This window comes from Bos grunniens, chromosome 4, assembly GCF_055505025.1.
Source record: "Bos grunniens cultivar Pamir isolate PY7600 chromosome 4, Bosgru_T2T1.0, whole genome shotgun sequence".
Lineage (NCBI taxonomy): Eukaryota > Metazoa > Chordata > Mammalia > Artiodactyla > Bovidae > Bos > Bos grunniens.
In genome coordinates this window covers 27,350,966-27,369,942 of record NC_141168.1, presented here as the reverse complement: position 1 = coordinate 27,369,942, position 18,977 = coordinate 27,350,966, and the positions used below count along the sequence as shown (strand labels likewise).

Here is an 18,977-nt window from a genome sequence, read left to right as displayed (position 1 = left end):
GGTGCCCACGGGCAGGCAGATGGCACTCACCGTGGCAGCGGGCCAGGCCGGGCTTGGGGACACAGTTTGCAGCCCCGTCCTGGCAGACGCAGGCTGTGCAGGCATCGGGCTCCCAGCGAGCCCCCTCGGGCCAGGCCCGGCCCAACCCCCAGCACTGGGGGGAAGCTGGGTGGCACTCACAGGACTCCAGCTGCGTCACCCTGCCCTGCAAGTCCTTGTTCTGGGGAAGAGGTGGGGGTGGGAGGCACTGGTTCAGCCTCCCCCACCATTTCCCACAGTGTATGAAAGCCAGGGCAGGATGAGAAGGAAACTTGATGGAGCAGAGGTGGGCCCACCTCCGGGCAGCATCCCCTCAGACAGCGCCAGTTCTCACGGCCTGGGGTCTGGACGGGCTCCCAGAGGAGCATGGGCCCCCAGTCCTCTTCTTTAGACAAAAGGGGACTTTTTTGTTAAGTTACCCAACAGTTAAAGACCTTAATCCATCCAAAATTTTCCCTGACAATGTCTTATATGAAGTAGGCACTCCATAATGTCCACCAAGTACATGAAAGAAAATGAAAATCTGGTTGACAGATACCTGGAGGTCCTTCTCGTGTAAGAAAGAACCAATGTTAACTGTTCAGATAAGAGCCTTTCTATGTGCATTTAAAACAAAACTCTGTTTCAGGGTCCCACAAGCTCCCCTTCCCTCCTTTCTTCCCACTACGCCAGGCCTGCCCTGCCCCTTGCACACCCAACCACCTTCAATGGTACCTGTTCTCTGAGCTCCGTGACCTCTGCCTCCAGCCTTTCCAGCTGCTCCTCCAGGGGGCGCCACCATTCCTCGGGGACCCCAGCAGGGGCTGAGGAGTGGGCTGGCCCCTCTGACTGGTAGTCCTGGATGTCAGCAAGGCCAAGGGGCTCCCTGGAGATGGCCCCACCTGAAGGCACAAGAATCCAGGGAGGGCCTATGGGTGAGGGGCTAGCAAGGATATTGGGTTTGTCTTCCCAATATCAGTCCTATATCCCACCCTTGTCCACCTGCCAAACCCACCGTCCTGGGAAGGAAAAATGGTCTGTGAGGGGCTGGAAAGCATTGGAGGAGGAGGAGGGTGCCCTGGGTGGACAAAAGTGACCCAGACCAGTTTTCCCAAGTAAAGCTATGACAAACCTAGACAGCATATTAAAAACAAAGGCATCACTTTGCTAAAAAAAAAAAAGTCTGTATAGCCAAAGTTATGGTTTTTCCAGTAGCTGCGTAAGGATGTGAGAGCTGGACCATAAAGAAGGCTGAGCACCGAAGAATTCATGTTTTTGAAATGTGAGGCTGGGAAAACTCTTGAGAGTCCCTTGGACAGCAAAGAGATCAAACTAGTCAATCCTAAAGGAAATCAACCCTGAATATTCACTGGAAAGACTCATGCTAAAGCTGAAGCTCCAATACTTTGGCTACCTGATGAGAAGAGCTGACTCATTGGGAAAGACACTGATGCTGGGAAAGATTGAAGGCAAAAGGAGAAGAGGGTGGCAGAGCGTGAGATGGTTGGATGGCATCACCGACTCAATGGACATGAGTTTGAGCAAACTCCGGGAGATGGTGAAGGGCAGGGAAGCCTGGTGTGCTGCAGTCCATGGGGTATCAAAGAGTCAGACACAACTTACTGACTGAACGACAGTAACAAGAACCTCAGGCAGGTATAAGCCCCAGGGAGCCCAGCTCACTGGGAGCCTGAGGGAGGATACAGACCAGGTTTCCCTGTAGTCTGTTCTGACTCTGCAGGGGTCCCCAGCCACGGGGGACGTGCCAGGGTCATCCAGCTTCATTCAGACCAGGGTCTTTGCCAGGGACAGCCTGGGGAACTGACATGTCATGCTGGGAGGGCCCACAAGTCAACACAGTCAGCAGGAGAGGGAGACAGACCAGTGAAAGATGGGCCTGCTTTCAGGGACCTGGGGTCTGTGAGCAAACCCCGCCTCCATCTGCTTGGCTTCATCTTCAGAAAGGACACCGCTTCTGGGCGCAGCAATGGGCAACTCTCCCCCCTGCTGTCACACCCAAGCCTTGCCACTCTTTTCCAGGCCTATGGCAGAGGGGCTTGGCAACCCACACTGGGCAGGGTGTGCTCCAGAAAGTAGGATGTGGCTGCATTTCTTAAAGGGTTTGGGGAAAGTGCTGGCAGGGCCCCTACTAGCTTTCAAGGCTCCATCAGAATGAAGACAGCCTGTCCCGGGTTCTAGATGACACTGGGTCCTGGGAGAGGCTGGGGAAGGCCACTTTTGCCTCACTTTGATCTCTATTCCACAATCAGGAAAATAAAGACCATGCAGATGGGGATCGTCTGATTCCAGGCTTGGTTCCCAAACATCATCCCTCCTCTGGGTGAGGTGGGCAGGGCAGCAGAGGGTCTGGAGCGGGAGGCGGGTGAGGAGGAGAAAGGGGAGGAGGGAAAGGGAAGAGTCCTTCCTCAGAGGCATCTCATTAGTGAGGCTGGCCTGGGTGGCTGAAAGAGCTTTTGGTGAATGTTAGTCCAAGGAAGCAAGGGCACAATGTCGCTCACTCCCCAGCCGCCTGACTGCCTCCACCAAAGTGGGTTGGAGAGTCTAGTCCAAAACCTAAATTGTCTTCTTTTGTCCAAATCTGCTTTGTCCTGGGTTCCTTGGCTTGGTTAACGCCACCTTTGTGGTGCGTGCTAAGTTGCTTTGGTCGTGCCTGACTTTGCGACCCTGTGGATTGTAGCCCACCAGGTTCCTCTGTCCATGGGATTCTCCAGGCAAGAACACTGGAGTAGGTTGCCATTTCCTCCCCCAGGAGATCTTCCTGACCCAGGGATAGAACCTGCGTCTCTTAGGTCTCCTGCATTGGCAGGTAGGTTCTTTACCACTAGCGCCACCTGGGAAGCTCGATGCCACCCCCACCTACCTAGAAATCTGGGGCTCAGCTGCCCTCTTGGTACCCCTCCCAAACCCCATCAGTCTCTGGTCTCAGCCGGTTATCCCCTCACCCCATCTCCCCAGCTCTGCTCCTCTCCCCTCTCATCTCCACTCTGGAGGCTGAAGTCTCCTTGCCTCCAGCTGCTCCTCTTCTCTTGGCACAGTTGCTTTAAATCCTACATCTGAAGGTGCCCAGCAGCAAATCCAAATGTGACCTTTCCCAAGTGCCCATTATCTTTTCAGCCCACTCTCCTACCCCCCAACAAACCTTGGGCAGGGTGTCATCACTTGGAATGGCTCTCTGTCCTGGTGTGGTATCTAGCTCCCTTCCCGGCCCCATGAAGGGTGGCCAAGGGTGGTCCCAGTATCTTATACCCTTCACCTCAGCTCTACACCCCATGCCCCATGATTCCTCCTTTCAGGCCACTGCCTGCCTGCTTAAGCAAACACAGGGGGTCAGGAGAAGCTGGGGTCCTATGGGACCCTCAGGGAAGATCCAGCCAGTCCTTTTCCTGGAGAGATCTGCAGAGAAGAGCTCCTGGTTGTTGTGCAAAGCCTGATTCCTCCCCATGGAACTGTCCTCAGCTCCCCTCCGTTCCCCGCGCTGCCCCCCCGCCCGACACAATCCATGCACTGACCCCTCTACTCCTGCCGGTCCTTCTGGAGGAAAGCCAGACACAGACACTCAAAGCCAGTTCCCATGGCGGACCTTCTTTTTTTTTCCCCTCTGTTCTCAGGACAAATAATTAACTTCAGACTCCCAGATTCCAGGGCAGCCTCTCCCCCACCACTGCCTGCAAGAATTCCTCCCGAGGCCAGAGCAGGAAGCCCCCTCCTGCCCCAGGACCCCAGAACCTCATGTCATAGTCTCTGTGCCGCCGGCACCACGCTGGCTCCTCCACCGATGGGGAGGACTCAGGCTGGCCGGAGAGGCGAACACACTGCAAGGCAGGGCCCCGGGAGGCAGCCCCCCTCCCAGCCCAGCTGTTCCCTCAGACTGGGCTGAGCAAGAGGTAAGGTCCCACCTGGCTGTCCCCAAACCCTCAGCACCCCAACTTACCTCGGCTGGTCCCCGGGGCCAGTGTCCGGCTTGCGAGCTGCAGAATGAGGGACAGCAGGACGGCCACGGCCCTGGCCATGCTCTCCCCGCCTTGCTGACTGTAGTCTTGGCTCAGCAGGCACAGGGAGTGGGGGTGGGGACACACCAGGCCGCCTCCCACCCAGCCTTTGTTCAGGGAGGGCTTCTGGTGTCTGTCATCCAGGCCTGTGGTGCCTGCCTGCCTGATGGCACCTCCATCCTGACCCCAGCCCCGGCTCAGAGGTGCAGGAGAGTGCCTGGGGGGCCGGAAGCTGGAAGCAAGTGGGGGTGACTTCTCTTGCATAGGGTCCAGGAGCCAGTCCTTAAAAAAAACCCACAAATTCATCACTCTCAGGCTCTGGGACCGCTGGTCTCCCTGACCCTTGGGTCACTCTGCCACCCTGGGGTTCCCTTCTTCACCTGTGTATAGGAGAAGCAAACTGAGCTGGGTTCAAATCCCAGCTCAGCCAATTCCACGTGCCCGTAGGCCTCTAACTTCGTGCCTCAGTTTCCCTATTTGTAAACTCGTCATAATATCTACTTTATAGACTTGCAGTGAGGACTAAGCGAGACTATGGAGATAAGGAATTTAGGGTAGGGTAGTGGCTGGCACAGACTAAGTGCTCGGTAAACAAATGAAAACAAGTGGTGATGCTCCAGGTCTCCAAAGTCAAGGACTCCTGGTTTCCTCCTCCTCCTCCCTTCACCTCTGCATTTCTTTCCTGGACTCTACCCGCCATCCCCATCTACCCTGATAGCCCCAGGTTGGGCCCCAAATGCCAAGACTTTCCTTCCCCAGCCCATTTCCAGATCTTGGGCTCAGGCCTGGCCTGGGGAGGGGGGCGTTGTGAGTCCAGGCAGGGGGCCGGGCTAGGCCCTGGGCTCCGCAGGGGGAGGGGGCCAAAGGGAGGAAGTGAGAGACACTGGTCACGTGGACCGCAAGCCTGGGAAACTCCTCGGTGCAGCTGGGAAGCAGGGGAGGTGGGGATGGGCCCCAGCTCACAGGCCCAGGGACATGGAGGGTGGAGCCACGAATCCCGCCATAGCAGTCTTTGCCCCCCCACCCCCCGCCCCAGCCACAAAAGCCAGAAAACCAGAGCTCCCCACCCTCGCCCAGGACAGGGCTAAAGGTCCCTCTAGCCCACTCGCCAAGCTCCATAAGGGAAAGGTGTGTCTCACCCCCGCCCAACCCCCCCACCCCAAGTGTGGACCCCTGAAAGGTCCCCAGCAGTTGGCAGCAGGGGGCAGGGAGGGCAGCTATGGGCCAGTTCTGAGACCTGGCCTGGCTAAGCCTGGAGCCAGGCTCCTGGGAGCAGAAGAGCACCAGGGCCAGCTGGATGGAAGAGGAACAAGGAAGTGGCAGCTGTGCTCCCACCAGGTTTAAGGAAAGTGATGTCTGTCAGAAGCAGGGCCCCGGGAGGCTGCGTGGAGGAGAGGCTAAGAGCAGACTCCAGGTCAGTCTAGAGTCTGATGCTCTCTGCTGTGACCTCAGGCAAGTCGTTTAACTTTCAGTGGCTACTTTTTCTTCTCTGTGGCTCTAATGGCACCCACCTCATCGGTGTGTGAGGGTTAGCAAGTTAACGGCTGGAAAGAGGACTCAGCACAGGGCCTGGCACACAGGCATTAGGTCTTATCGCTTCTCCCCTGGGATGTCAGTCACCCCATTATTCCTGCTTTACAGGTGAGGAGTCTGAGAAGTCAGGTTAGCTGCGAAGTCAGCTGAGAAGTCAGGTAAGTCACCCTGGAAGTAAACCACGGAGCCTGGATTCAATGCCAGGCCCTTGGGGCCCCAGGGCCCATACTCCATATCACCACCAGGAGCCCAAGCACCCGCCCTGGCCACCCCAGCTCCCAGCTGCTTCCTGCTCTGGCGAGCCCCCCAGACCCTTGCCCTCCCACCGTGCCCACTCCAGCCCCTCCATCCTCTGTCAGAGCACCTGAGTATCGCTGGAGAACATCCCCACCCTTGGGTGACTAGATTCCCTTCAAATTCATATCTACAAACTTCAATGGACATGCAACACCGTCAGGAATTCTATTACAGTTCCCTGGTAAGGGGACTCCCTGGTGGTCCAGTGGTTAGGACTCCATGCTTCCATTACAGGGAGCCCAGGTTTGATCCCTGGTTGGGGAACAAAGATCCAACATGCTGTGCAATGAGGCCAAAAATTAAAAAAAAAAAAAAATCCCTGGTAAATCCAATCTCCTGTTCCCAGAGAGGAGCATTTCATACCCTTGCCTTCCTTCCTAAATGTTTCAGTGGCCCCACCCTTATCCACTATATGATTTTGGCAAGTTATCAAACCTTTCTCAGCCTCAGGTCCCTCCCCTGTGAAGTAGAGGTAATGATAGTACCTCCCTCGTGATTCTTATAAGGGCTGTCTTAGCCTGGGTTCCCTGAAAGCAGAGCCTGAGACAAAGGCTTACATGTGGGTTTATTTTGGAATATGATCCCAGGGAGCAGGAATGAAGGGTGGGAAGGATGGAAAGCTGATACAAGACCGCCTTGTGGAGGAGCTGATCACTGTGTTGGGCATCTGTGTGTCCAATCCCACAGGTCCATCTGTGTGAAAGCAGCTCAGCTGGAAAGAGGAAACACTTTTCCCCTGAGCTAGCCTCACAGGGCACTCACTGCTCCCAGTCAGGTGTGAACAAGTGTTCAAGTGGGCTCCTGAGGTGTCCAGTGCCGTGCAACAGGGAAGTTCCAAAGCAAGATGGGAGCAACTGACAGCTGGGGCCTGAGGCAAGACGCTGCCAGGATGCGTGTTTGCAGAGTTGTGTGCTTTGGAGAATGGATTAAGGTGCAGGTGAGTTGGAGAAGACTCTTGAAAGTCTCTTGGACTGCAATGAGATCCAAACAGTCCATCCTAAAGGAAATCAGTCCTGAATATTCATTGGAAGGACTGATGCTGAAGCTGAAACTCCAATACTTTGGCCCCCTAATGAGAAGAGCTGACTCCTTGGAAAAGACCCTGATGCTGGGAAAGATTGAAGGCAGGAGGAGAAGGGGACGACAGAGGATGAGACGGTTGGATGGCATCACTAACTCAATGGACATGAGTTTGAGTAAACTCCGGGAGTTGGTGATGGATAGGGAAGCCTGGCATGCTGCAGTCCATGGGGTCACAAAGAGTCGGACATGACTGAGCGACTGAACTGAACTGAAATAATTTGCAGAAGAGGTGTCAATGAGACAATGCCTGTAGAAGTCTTTCTATGGTACTTGGCACGTGTTAAGCACCCAAAACATATTATTATTTTTATCGACATCATTGTCATCTCCTGCTGAAGCCCAACCTGAAAAGCTAGTATTAGCTTTCTTTGTCTCCCACCGAAGGTACAGAAACTTCTGGAAAAGTCACTCTATGAAATAAAAACCCAGGAAAGGGTGTTGTTTGGGAGAGGCAGTTGAGTTTCAACCATGACTGATCACAGCCTCTTGGTGCCAGGTATTGAGCCAGATACAGGAATATAGGGATGAACAAATCAGGAACAGCAATGGGCAGAATGCCCTGGGCCAGGCCGAGGGATGTGGGACGTGGCCCCTGGCAGAGGGAGGGGCACGAACACACGACCCTAGGTGCACGCAAATGTCAGGCTTGGAATAAAGGGCTCATATTTCTCCGCTCAGCTAGTGGAACAAGATGCCACCATCCTCACCAAAAACCAATGCTTTCTTGTTTTCTTTAGCCAGGAACTTTCTGGCTAGAGAAACAAGGAATAACTCTGGCCCAGGCTTAAGTCCTTACTCGACAGGGTGTCCCCACGTCTGTGACTCAGCAGGGCTTGTAGGCACAGTAGCGTGTGTAGCTCAGTATGGCAGCAGAAGGGCTCCGGGTCTAGAGTCAGTGAGTCCTGAGTTCAAATCCTGCTCCACCACTTACTGTCTGTGCTGAGTGATCTACCTCTTCCATTCATCCTCCCCCTCCATGCCTTACAGACTGCTTCACCTTGGCTTTCATGCCCTCTGTCTTCCTGTTGGGTGAGCCGAAGAGAGGCACAGGCAGGACCTGCGGGCAGGAGAGGAGAGTGGTTGGGGTATTTCTTCCTGGCCTCCTGCCCACCACACTATTCCTGCCCCTTATCTGCTCAGCCCAGAGGGTGGCAGTGGATCCCTGCTAACAAGTTCCTGGCCCTCAGCATCCCTGGTGATTCTCTTAACCATGTCTGCAGATCTGTAAATGGTCCCTTATTAAACTTCTCTTTAGCTAACCCCTTTGGAGGGGAATTCTCTTTTCTCCTGGGCCTTTAGCTTATATGCTAACCTTACCACATATACTCTACCTCCCTAAGCCAAAATCTTTCATCTGTAATGCAATACGTGCATACGAGTGCTCAGTTGTGTCTGACTCTTGGCAACCCCATGGACTATAGCCTGCCAGCCTCCGCTGTCCTTGGAATTCTCCAGGCAAGGATACTGGAGTGGCTATTTTCTACTCCAGGGGATGTTCTGGACCTAGGGATCGCAGCCACGTCTCTTGCATCTCCTGCGTTGGCAGGCAGATTCTTACCGCTGAGCCACCTGGGAAGCCCCTCCATCTGTAAAAGGAAGTAATAACCACTGCTGTAGGTTGGGAGAGTCCAATGAGGCAATGTACATGTGATGTGTGCCTGACACGTGTGTGGCGCCTGGTACGCAAAAGAACCCAACATAAGTTACTTTCTGTTCCTCCCCTCCTTCTGGTTGTACTGACAAGAGCAGCAGGTTGATTTTCCTCTGGATTTTGTGGCTGGAAGCAAGAGGTTGCTATAAGGAGTGAGGGAGATAGGGATAAGGAAATTGTTAAATTTTGTACTTAATGCCTTTCAAGTCCGGGGCTTCCCCGGTGGCTTGGTAGTAAAGAATCCACCTGCTAATGCAGGAGACTCAGGTTTGATCCCTGGCTCGGAAAGATCCCCTGGAGAAGGAAATGGCAACCCACTCCAGTATTCTTGCCTGGGAAATCCCATGGACAAAGGAGCTTGGTGGGCTACAGTCTAGGGAGTCGCAAAAGAGTTGGACACGACTTATCGACTTAACGACAGCAACCTTTTAAACCACGCCAGTTGTAACAAATGAAGTAAGCCCACAATGTTATAAAGGCAAGTGCATCATGACACCTGCTTCAGCCCTTCCTTGCTTATCACTGCCCCCAACGTGATCAATGGTGACAAGGTCTGTTGTTCCACACCCATCCCCTGGCCCACACGACCACATGCAAGCCTGTGAGCATCACATGGTTTCGTTTGGGTGTGGTGCTTGGGAAAAGGCAGTGCAGGATCCCATCTGTCCCCGACCCAGTCTGCCCCTGCAAGTCACCCACTTACCCCTGAAGCTCCTTTCTTGGTGGTTCCTGTCTCCACCTCCCTATTTACCCATGACCTTCTCTCCCCGCTCACAACATCATGTTCACCCCAGGCAAAGGTTACCCTGACTGAGCGCTGTTTATCACAGATCTGATTCTAATTCCACAGCTGTATCCCACAGCTGGCCACTCCTCTGCCTGATTCAGAATAACTAGGCCGCCAGCCCCTTCCAGAAAGGACTTCTTCTGCCCCTTAAAATGCCTGCAGGTGTCCATCCCACTGTATTCCAAGGATCATGCCAAATTGCAGCATGCCTACTCAAGTACCAATGTCAGCCCCCATACTTGACCGTCACTGCTCACAGGTTAATAGCAGAGTTGGAACTCAGTACTTCCTTGTTGGATGGAACCTGCTGGGATTTTAGGAGTGTGTCTGTTTTTCTGCTACTGTTTTTTGGTAAAGAGAGACCAGTGCAGTCAGATTGCCTATCTGAACCTTGCCACAGAGCCAGCACCTGGAGCTGGGTAGTACTGGCAGAATATTTCCAGGCACCACACAGGGACCTTGAAGCCACGAGTTTCTCCAGCCTGGAGGGGAGCTTGCCAATCAGCCTTGGGCTGATTGGGGAAACTGGAACTTCCCCAATCTCTTTTTTGACTTTCTTTTTCACAAATAATGACCCGTGGGGACATCATTAGGGCATGAAGAAGCTGAGAGGGTGGGGCAAAGAGGAGAGGAAATGTGTGTGGCTTCCTGCCTGCAATTTCCTCTTCTTCCCACCCATTTCTCTTCTTCCAATGCCTCATAGTCCTGCTCTCAAGATCCCATAAAACCTCCTCTGCTGGTTCTGGGCAGCACAGTCCAATAGAACTTTCTGTGACAACGGAAATGTTCTATATCTGTCCCGTCCAATACAAGAGCCCCACGAGGCTCCCGGCTAGTGCAATTGAGGATCTAAATTTTTAGCTTTATTTAACTCTAACTCATTTTAATACAAATAGCTATGTGTAGCTAGTGGCTACATAGCACATATTCAGACTGTAAGGCAACCTTGTAAAAATTAGTGAAAAGGAGAGCTTAACAAGACAGCCTACTCCCTTCCATGGGCTGGAAAGTTTTGTAATGGGTTCACAATGGCAGAGATGTGAATGAGGCCTCCTCGAGCTGTGCAGCACACAGCCCCACGTGGCTGCCATGGCTCCAGGTCCTGTCCCCGAATGGCAGTGTAAAGAAATGTAACTGAATGGTTGCCTCTTGACTTCCTTTGCAGGTAGGAAAGAAGCTGCCCATGCAGACCTTCCCATGAAGGCTGGCCAGAAGAGAGAATCTTGCAGGAGTTTGGGCCAAGACTTGCCAGGGGCCTCTGGACAAAGGCCCTGACCTCACTCAGCACCATAGCTCCACTCCATAGTTTTGACACAAGCAAGATCTTAGGCTGAGGGAGGGGAAATAGCAGCTGTCCACTCCAGGTCATATGAAGAGAGGGGGTCAGAGGGTGAGGGGATGGAGGCCAGTGGGTCAAAACCACAGCTGGGGCCATCTTGAGGCCCCAGATGTCTTGGCACCCAGTATTGATCTCAAACTCCTACTCATCTGGGGCTTTTGGTAACAGCTTTATTGAGATATAATTCATACACCATAAATTCACCTGTTTAAAGCGTACAATTTGATAGTTTAATATATTCACAGAGTTGTGCAGTCATCACTGTGATTAATTTTAGAACATTTATCTATAATAAACCCCACACCCTTTAGCATTTCCCCCACTATTTCCCGCCACCATCCATACCGCAGTCCTAGGCAACCATTCGACTACATTTCTTCTCTATGTGTATGCCTATGCTGGACATTTCATGTAAGTAGCCCTTTGTCCAGCCTTTCATTTAGCATAATGTTTTCATAATGTATCCATTTTGTACCATGTATCTGTACTTCATTCTTTTTTATTGCCAAGTAATATTTCATTGTGTGTATGTGCCATACTTTATTCATCCACTCATCAGCTGATAGACATTTGGGTTGTTTCTGCTTTTTGGCTGCTATGGATATTTGTGTGCAAGATTTTGTGAGGACAGACGCCATAATTTCTCTTGGGGATATTACTGGGCAGGGAATTGCTACAGCATATGGTAACTGTGACTTTAACTTTTTGAGGAACTGCCAAATTGTTTTCAAAAGTTGGCTGCATCATTTCACATTCCCACCAGGGATGTGATAAGTGATAAAGTGAAAGTCACTCAGTCATGTCTGACTCTTTGCAATCCATGGAATGTGGCCTGCCAGGCTCACCTGTCCATGGAATTCTCCAGGCCAGAATACTGGAGTGGGTAGCCTTTCCCTTCTCCAGGGGATCTTCCCATCCCAGGGATTGAACCCAGGTCGCCTGCATTGCAGGCAGATTCTTTACCGTCTGAGCCACCAGGGAAGCCTAGTGATGTATGAGGGTTTTAATTTCCCTACTTCCTTGACAACACTTATTATCATCTGATTTTTTGGATGATAGCCATCTAGTGAATGTGAAGTGGTATTTCTTTGTGGTTTGATTTGCATTTGTCTAATGACTCATCGTGTTGAACATCTTTACATGAGCTTATTAGTCATTTATGTTTCTTCTCTGGAGAAATGTCTATTCAAGTCTTTTGCTCATTTAAAAAATTGAGTTACTTGTCTTTTTATTATTTTTTGTAAGAGTTCTTTATATATTCTAGATACAAGTCACTTATCAGGTATATGTTGCTGCTGCTGCTGCTGCTAAGTCGCTTCAGTCGTGTCCGACTCTGTGCGACCCCACAGATGGCAGCCCACCAGGCTCCCCCGTCCCTGGGATTCTCCAGGCAAGAACACTGGAGTGGGCTGCCATTTCCTTCTCCAATGCAATGAAAGGGGAAAGTGAGAGTGAAGTCAGTCGCGACCCCATGGACTGCAGCCCACCAGGTTCCTCCGTCCATGCGATTTTCCAGGCAAGAGTACTGGAGTGGGGTGCCATTGCCTTCTCCTATCAGGTATATAGATAGCCAATATTTTTCCCCCATACTGTGGGTCATTTTTATTTTTTATGATTTGTTTTTTTTTAGCAGCACAAAAGTTTTTGATTTTGGTAAAGTCCAGTTTATCTGTTTTTTTCTTTTGTGCCTTGTACTTCTGGTGTCACATTTAAGGAATCATTGCCTAGTATATGGTTGTTGTTGTTCAGCTAACTCATGTCTGACTCTTTTCGACCCCAAGGACTACAGCACGCCAGGCTCCTTTGTCCTCTGCTATCTCCCAGAGTTTGCTCAAATTCATGTCCATTGAGTCAGTGATGCTATCTAATCATCTCATCTTCTGCCAACCCCTTCTTCTTTTGCCTTCAATCTTTCACAGCAGTCTTTTCCAATGAGTTAGCTCTTCACATCAGGTGGCCAAAGTATTGGAGCTTCAGCTTCAGTCCTTGCAATGAATATTCAGAGTTGATTTTCTTTAGGATTGACTGGTTGAATCTCCCTGCAGTCCAAGGGACTCTCTTGAGTTTTCTCCAGCACCACAATTCAAAAGTATCAATTCTTTGGTGTTCAGCTTTCTTTATGGTCCAACTCTCACATCCGTATATGACTACTGGGAAAACCATAGCTTTGAATATAGGCAAGTGTATGGTTAGAAAAATGTATCCCTGTGTTTTCTTGTGAGAATTTTATAGTATTAGCTCTTCCATATAGGATTTGATCCATTTTGAGTTAGTTTTTGTATATGGAGTGAGTAAGGATCTGTTGTTAGGTACCCATGTTTATAATGGTCACTTTTCTGATGGAATATACTTTCATCATTATAAAATGTCCATCTTTACCTTAAGTTACGTTTTTTGTTTTAAAATCTATTTTGTCTGGTGATACTATAGTGCCTCCAGTTTTCTTACGGCTGCTGTTTGTATGATAAAACTTTTCTCCATCCTTTCAATTTGAATATATTTGTATCTTCCAAGTATCCTTCTTATAGACAGTATTATGTTGGATCTTGTTTTTAAATCTGGTCTGATGATCTCTGCCTTTTGATTGGACTGTTTAATTCATTCACATTACCAATATAGTTGTATTTGCATTCGGGATTTTACTTGTTTTCTAAATATATCATTCCTATTTTTGTTCCTCTGTTTCTCCTAGACTGCCTCCTTTTGTATTAAACGAATTTTTTTTTTTTTTTGGCCATGCTGCATGGTAGGATCTTAGTGCCCCAGCTAGGGACTGAACCCATGCCCCCTCCATTGGAAGCATGGAGTCTTAACCACTGGACCACAAGGCAAGTTCCAAGTCAGTAATTTCTTGTATAACATTTTAATTATTCCTTTAATGATTTTTTTAAAAAACTTTTTTCTGTTTTCTTAGTGGTTATTCTAGGGCTTCCTTGTGGACAGTTTACTGTCTTCCGTCCCATCCAGGTAAGTTGTCCCCGGGAAAGGTCCTGGCAGAGCAAGTGGGCAGGGGAGCTGCCTGAAGAAAGATGGCCTTAGAGATGGGCCACAGGAGGCAGGACTGAGCCAGGGAGATGGCCACAGGGTGGTGGCCCCAGGCTGCAGTTGTGATGGAGCTTTGTGGGGCTGCACGGACCTCAGATTTTGAGTCAGGGCAGAGGTCCACATTCTGGGAAATGAACATTCTAAGGTCCAGGCAGGACTTACTGGTAGCCCTGTAGTCAGGCTCCCAGGTAGCTGCCCCTGTGGCTCCATCCTGCCCCTCAGATACCTCCCAGTGTGGACCCCTGAGCTGGTCCACAGTTCCCCTCGGCCCCCAGGGACCAACAGGCGACAGGGCTCAGTGGGAATGGTGGCTACCCTCCTTTTCCCCATCAGCTACCAGCCCCGCCTCCCAGGGCACTCAGAGCGTGTGCGGGTCCAAGGCCAGGCGCTGCTCCCCCAACCAGGAGGCCCGCTCTGGGGAGCATGGCCGCTGCTCCGCGGATGAGCACACGGGTGCTACTCAGAATGACAGGTCCCTCGGTTTCCTCCCCTCCTCGGCAGCGCCAACGCCTGACTGAGCCCAGTGAACCCGGCCCATGTCCTTCCCCGATGGAGAAGGTGGGGTCTGGGGAGGGAAGGTTTCTGGGACAGGTTTCCGGGGAAACAGAGGAGGAGCCAGGCCTTTTATCCTGCAGGACCCTCAGGCTCCCCCTGTACCTGATGGCCCACCACGCCCCATCCTGCCCAGCCCGTGACCTCAGCTTGTTTTGCTCAGGGTCCTCTGTAGGGCCCCAAAGTGGATACTTAGGAAGTAGTCCTTAAAGGCCTGGAAAGGTGGAAATCCTGGGGAAAAGGACCCACCTTGTTCTTAGTGCCGATAGAAACAGACCCCTTCCCATTCATTCTGTCGCCCATTCCTTTTCCCATCTATCATTCATTCATCCAGGAGCTCCCACCATGGAAGAGCTAGGATGGCTGGCTGGCCCTCGGTAGAAGCCTGAGGTAACCATGGGACCAGGGTATGCCCCCAGTTTCCCCAGGAGAGTCCTCCCTTCCCAGCGTTTTGGTTTCTCACCTCTTGCCCCACCATCCTCACTACCCTCTGCTTTTCTCTGCTCTACTTCAGTCCCCAAAGCTGCTGGGTCTGTGTGACATGGGGTCCCTTGGCCTCTGAATTCTGGGCGGAATTGGCTAAGGGGAGGCATTGGAAAAAAATAGGAGGACAGGAGGGTGGAACAGATGGAGCCCCCCCTGCTCCCCCCTCCCCCCCCAATCGTGCATGGCCATGGATCCTGGAGGTCAGCCCCTCTGTGGATGGTGACAGTTCCCTACTGATGCTCACCTTGGGGGCCTGGAAGTTTCACGGTGGCTTTGTCAATCCTGTTAATGTGTGCTAAGTTGCTTCAGTTATGTCTGACTCTTTGCGACCCCACAGACTGTAACCCCACCTATCCATGGATAGCTCCTCTATCCATGGGATTCTCCAGGCAAGAATACTGGAATGGGTTGCCGTGCCCTTCTCCAGGGGATCTTTCCAACTCAGGGATCAAACCTGCATCTCATGTCTCCTGCATTGGCAGGCGGGTTCTTTACTACTAGCGCCACCTGGGAAGCCCAATCTTGTTCACATCTCTGCAAATATTCTAAACTTGCTTCCATTTAATTTTACCTGCATCCTGCCACAACCTCGCCTCATACGCCTCCTATCTGGAGCTGCCCACACTGAGGTGGCCCCTTTTTCTGAGTCCCTGGGGCAGTCGGGGGGCCTGTGAGAAGTCATCAAACCCCAGAGACAGTACTCAGCTTCCTGAGAGCAGGAGGAAGTCAGGACAAGCAGGGGAAGGGCGGAAGAGCCAGGCAGAGGGAAGAAGAAATGGAGAGGGTCGGAGCAATCACCACCCCAGTGTCTGTGTGCTGAGCCTGTTCTTTTACTTTTCTTTTAAAAATTATTTAGAATTTTTATCTAAGACTTACTGAAAGAGTTCTTTAAGGCCTATTTACCATATATAGGTCTTTTGCTTCCATGAAAAGAAAATTACAAGCTAAATACATTTCTTAAGCTATTCCTATTCCTAAAACTTCTTTTTAAAAAATAGTTATTTTTATTTATTCATTTATTTGGCTGTGCTGGATCTTCGTTGCCACATGCAGGATCTTTTGTTGCAGCATGCAAAGTCTTGTGACATGTGGAGCTAGTTCCCTGACCAGGGATCAAACCCAGGACCCCTGCACAGGGAGCACAGTGTCTTAGCCACTGGACCCCCAGGGAAGTCTCTATTCCTAAAACTTCTTGACATGTAGAATTTGGATTTTCTGAGTGCCCTTTTTATTTATTTTTAATGCCCTACATACAATGAAAACTTTTTAGTGTACAGTTCTGAGTTTTGGCATATGCACAGGGTTGTATAACTGTCACCACAATCAGATCAGGATAGAGAACCCTTCCCATCACTTCATATTGCCCCCCCTTGGCAGTCAGCCCCTTCCCACAGTCCCCCATCCACCCACCCAGCTCTGTTCTGTGACCCTACACCTTCTTCTGGGCCTATTTCTGAGGGTGAGGCAACTGGGGAGTGGGCAGCCTCTCTTAGGGGCCATGAGCATACCCCAGCACACACAGGCCACATTTTCTGTACAGACCATCCCCCAGGGCCTGAGCATGAGGAAGGAGGCCTCTAGCAGCCGGCTCCCTCTCCTCTCCCAGTGTTGGGTCGGCGGCTGGAGGTGGGGGGATAGCCCCAGCATGCTCTGGGCTGGCGGAGGGTGGGATCTGCCTGCCTCTCTGGCTCTGCCTACCCCAGGGACTCAGCGAGGACAGCTGGCTGTAGTGAGGCAGCCACCCAGAAACAGCAGAACACAGGATGTACTCTGGGGAGTAGCTGCTGCTATGTTTAAATTATCATCACTTCTGCTGCTGTGTGCCAGGCACTGGGCTAGACAACCCGACCCCCCAACCCCCCTACTGAATAGCAGTTCTTTCCTGACAGTAGGGTGTTAAACCCCTTTACAAACAAGGACACTGAGACTCATAGAGGCTGAATGCTTTGCCCAGGATCAGACAGCTGTGACCTGACTTCAAGGTCTGTCTGACTTTAAAGTGATCAAAGATCACTCATCAGATCAGATCAGTCGCCCAGTCGTGTCCGACTCTTTGCGACCCCATGAATCGCAGCATGCCAGGCCTCCCTGTCCATCACCAACTCCCGGAGTTCACTCAGACTCACGTCCATAGAGTCAGTGATGCCATCCAGCCATCTCATCCTCTGTCGTCCCCTTCTCCTCCTGCCCCCAATCCCTCCCAGCATCAGAGTCTTTTCCAATGAGTCAACTCTTCGCATGAGGTGGCCAAAGTACTGGAGTTTCAGCTTTAGCATCATTCCTTCCAAAGAACACCCAGGGCTGATCTCCTTCAGAACGGACTGGTTGGATCGGGACTGGAATGCAAAAGTAGGAAGTCAAGAAACACCTGGAGTAACAGGCAAATTTGGCCTTGGAATACGGAATGAAGCAGGGCAAAGACTAATAGAGTTTTGCCAAGAAAATGCACTGGTCATAACAAACACTCTCTTCCAACAACACAAGAGAAGACTCTATACGTGGACATCACCAGATGGTCAACACCGAAATCAGATTGATTATATTCTTTGCAGCCAAAGATGGAGAAGCTCTATACAGTCAGCAAAAACAAGACCAGGAGCTGACTGTGGCTCAGACCATGAACTCCTTATTGCCAAATTCAGAGTTAAATTGAAAAAGTAGGGAAAACCACTAGACCATTCAGGTATGACCTAAATCAAATCCCTTATGATTATACAATGGAAGTGAGAAATAGATTTAAGGGCCTAGATCTGATAGATAGAGTGCCTGATGAACTATGGAATGAGGTTCGTGACATTGTACAGGAGACAGGGATCAAGACCATCCCCATAGAAAAGAAATGCAAAAAAGCAAAATGGCTGTCTGGGGAGGCCTTACAAATAGCTGTGAAAAGAAGAGAAGCGAAAAGCAAAGGAGAAAAAAAAGATCACTCATAGTCAGGTTCAAATCCCAGTGCTTCATTTTGCTAGTTGCTGTGTGCCTTTGGGGAAACTGCCTAACCTTTCTGAACTTCGGTGTCTTCATCTATGAAATGAAGATAAAGATAAAATAAACTCAAAATGGATTAAAGATCTAAACGTAAGACCAGAAACTATAAAACTCCTAGAGGAGAACATAGGCAAAACACTCTCCGACATACATCACAGCAGGATCCTCTATGACCCACCTCCCAGAATATTGGAAATAAAAGCAAAAATAAACAAATGGGACCTAATTAAACTTAAAAGCTTCTGCACAACAAAGGAAACTATAAGCAAGGTGAAAAGACAGCCTTCAGAATGGGAGAAAATAATAGCAAATGAAGCAACAGACAAACAACTAATCTCAAAAATATACAAGCAACTCCTACAGCTCAATTCCAGAAAAATAAATGACCCAGTCAAAAAATGGGCCAAAGAACTAAATAGACATTTCTCCAAAGAAGACATACAGATGGCTAACAAACACATGAAAAGATGCTCAATATCACTCATTATCAGAAAAACGCAAATCAAAACCACTATGAGGTACCATTTCACGCCAGTCAGAATGGCTGCGATCCAAAAGTCTACAAACAATAAATGCTGGAGAGAGTGTGGAGAAAAGGGAACCCTCTTACACTGTTGGTGGGAATGCAAACTAGTACAGCCACTATGGAGAACACATTGCTGGGCATACAAACTGAGGAAACCAGAATTGAAAGAGACACGTGTACCCCAATGTTCATCGCAGCACTGTTTATAATAGCCAGGACATGGAAGCAACCTAGATGTCCATCAGCAGGTGAATGGATAAGAAAGCTATGGTACATATACACAATGGAGTATTACTCAGCCATTAAAAAGAAAACATCTGAATCAGTTCTAATGAGGTGGATAAAACTGGAGCCTATTATACAGAGTGAAGTAAGCCAGAAAGAAAAACACCAATACAGTATACTAACACATATATATGGAGTTTAGAAAGATGGTAACATATTATGTTAATAGATCACTGAGAGAATAAAATGTTAGCCTTCTGTAGCAAAAAGAGAAAATATGCATTTAAGAGGAGTATTGTGGGTCCCAGGACTTAGAAAGAGTCATTGTATTAAAAAAAAAAGAAGAAATGAAGATAGTACATATCCCTGCCTTGCACAGTTGTTATGAGAATCAAATGTGACCCGTGTTTGGTGGATAATGGGTTACACAGTAAATA

General features: G+C 50.1%; 1 protein-coding gene across 15 annotated transcripts in view; it reads right to left on the bottom strand.

The window, feature by feature from the left end:
- KCP (kielin cysteine rich BMP regulator) overlaps window positions 1-4,304 on the bottom strand; it is a 29,671-nt gene extending 25,367 nt beyond the window's left edge. For all 15 annotated transcript variants that reach the window (XR_015162175.1, XR_015162176.1, XR_015162179.1 and 12 more), the window contains exons 1-3: window positions 3,971-4,304; window positions 754-920; window positions 31-220 (exon numbers count right to left, since the gene is read on the bottom strand). Coding sequence is in view for 6 of the 15 variants with exons in the window: in XM_086395737.1 (XP_086251863.1) it covers window positions 31-220; window positions 754-920; window positions 3,971-4,292 (679 nt within the window). In the remaining 9 variants the exon portion in view is untranslated. The remainder of the gene's footprint in view (window positions 1-30; window positions 221-753; window positions 921-3,970) is intronic.
- Between the last annotated feature and the right edge of the window lie 14,673 nt (window positions 4,305-18,977).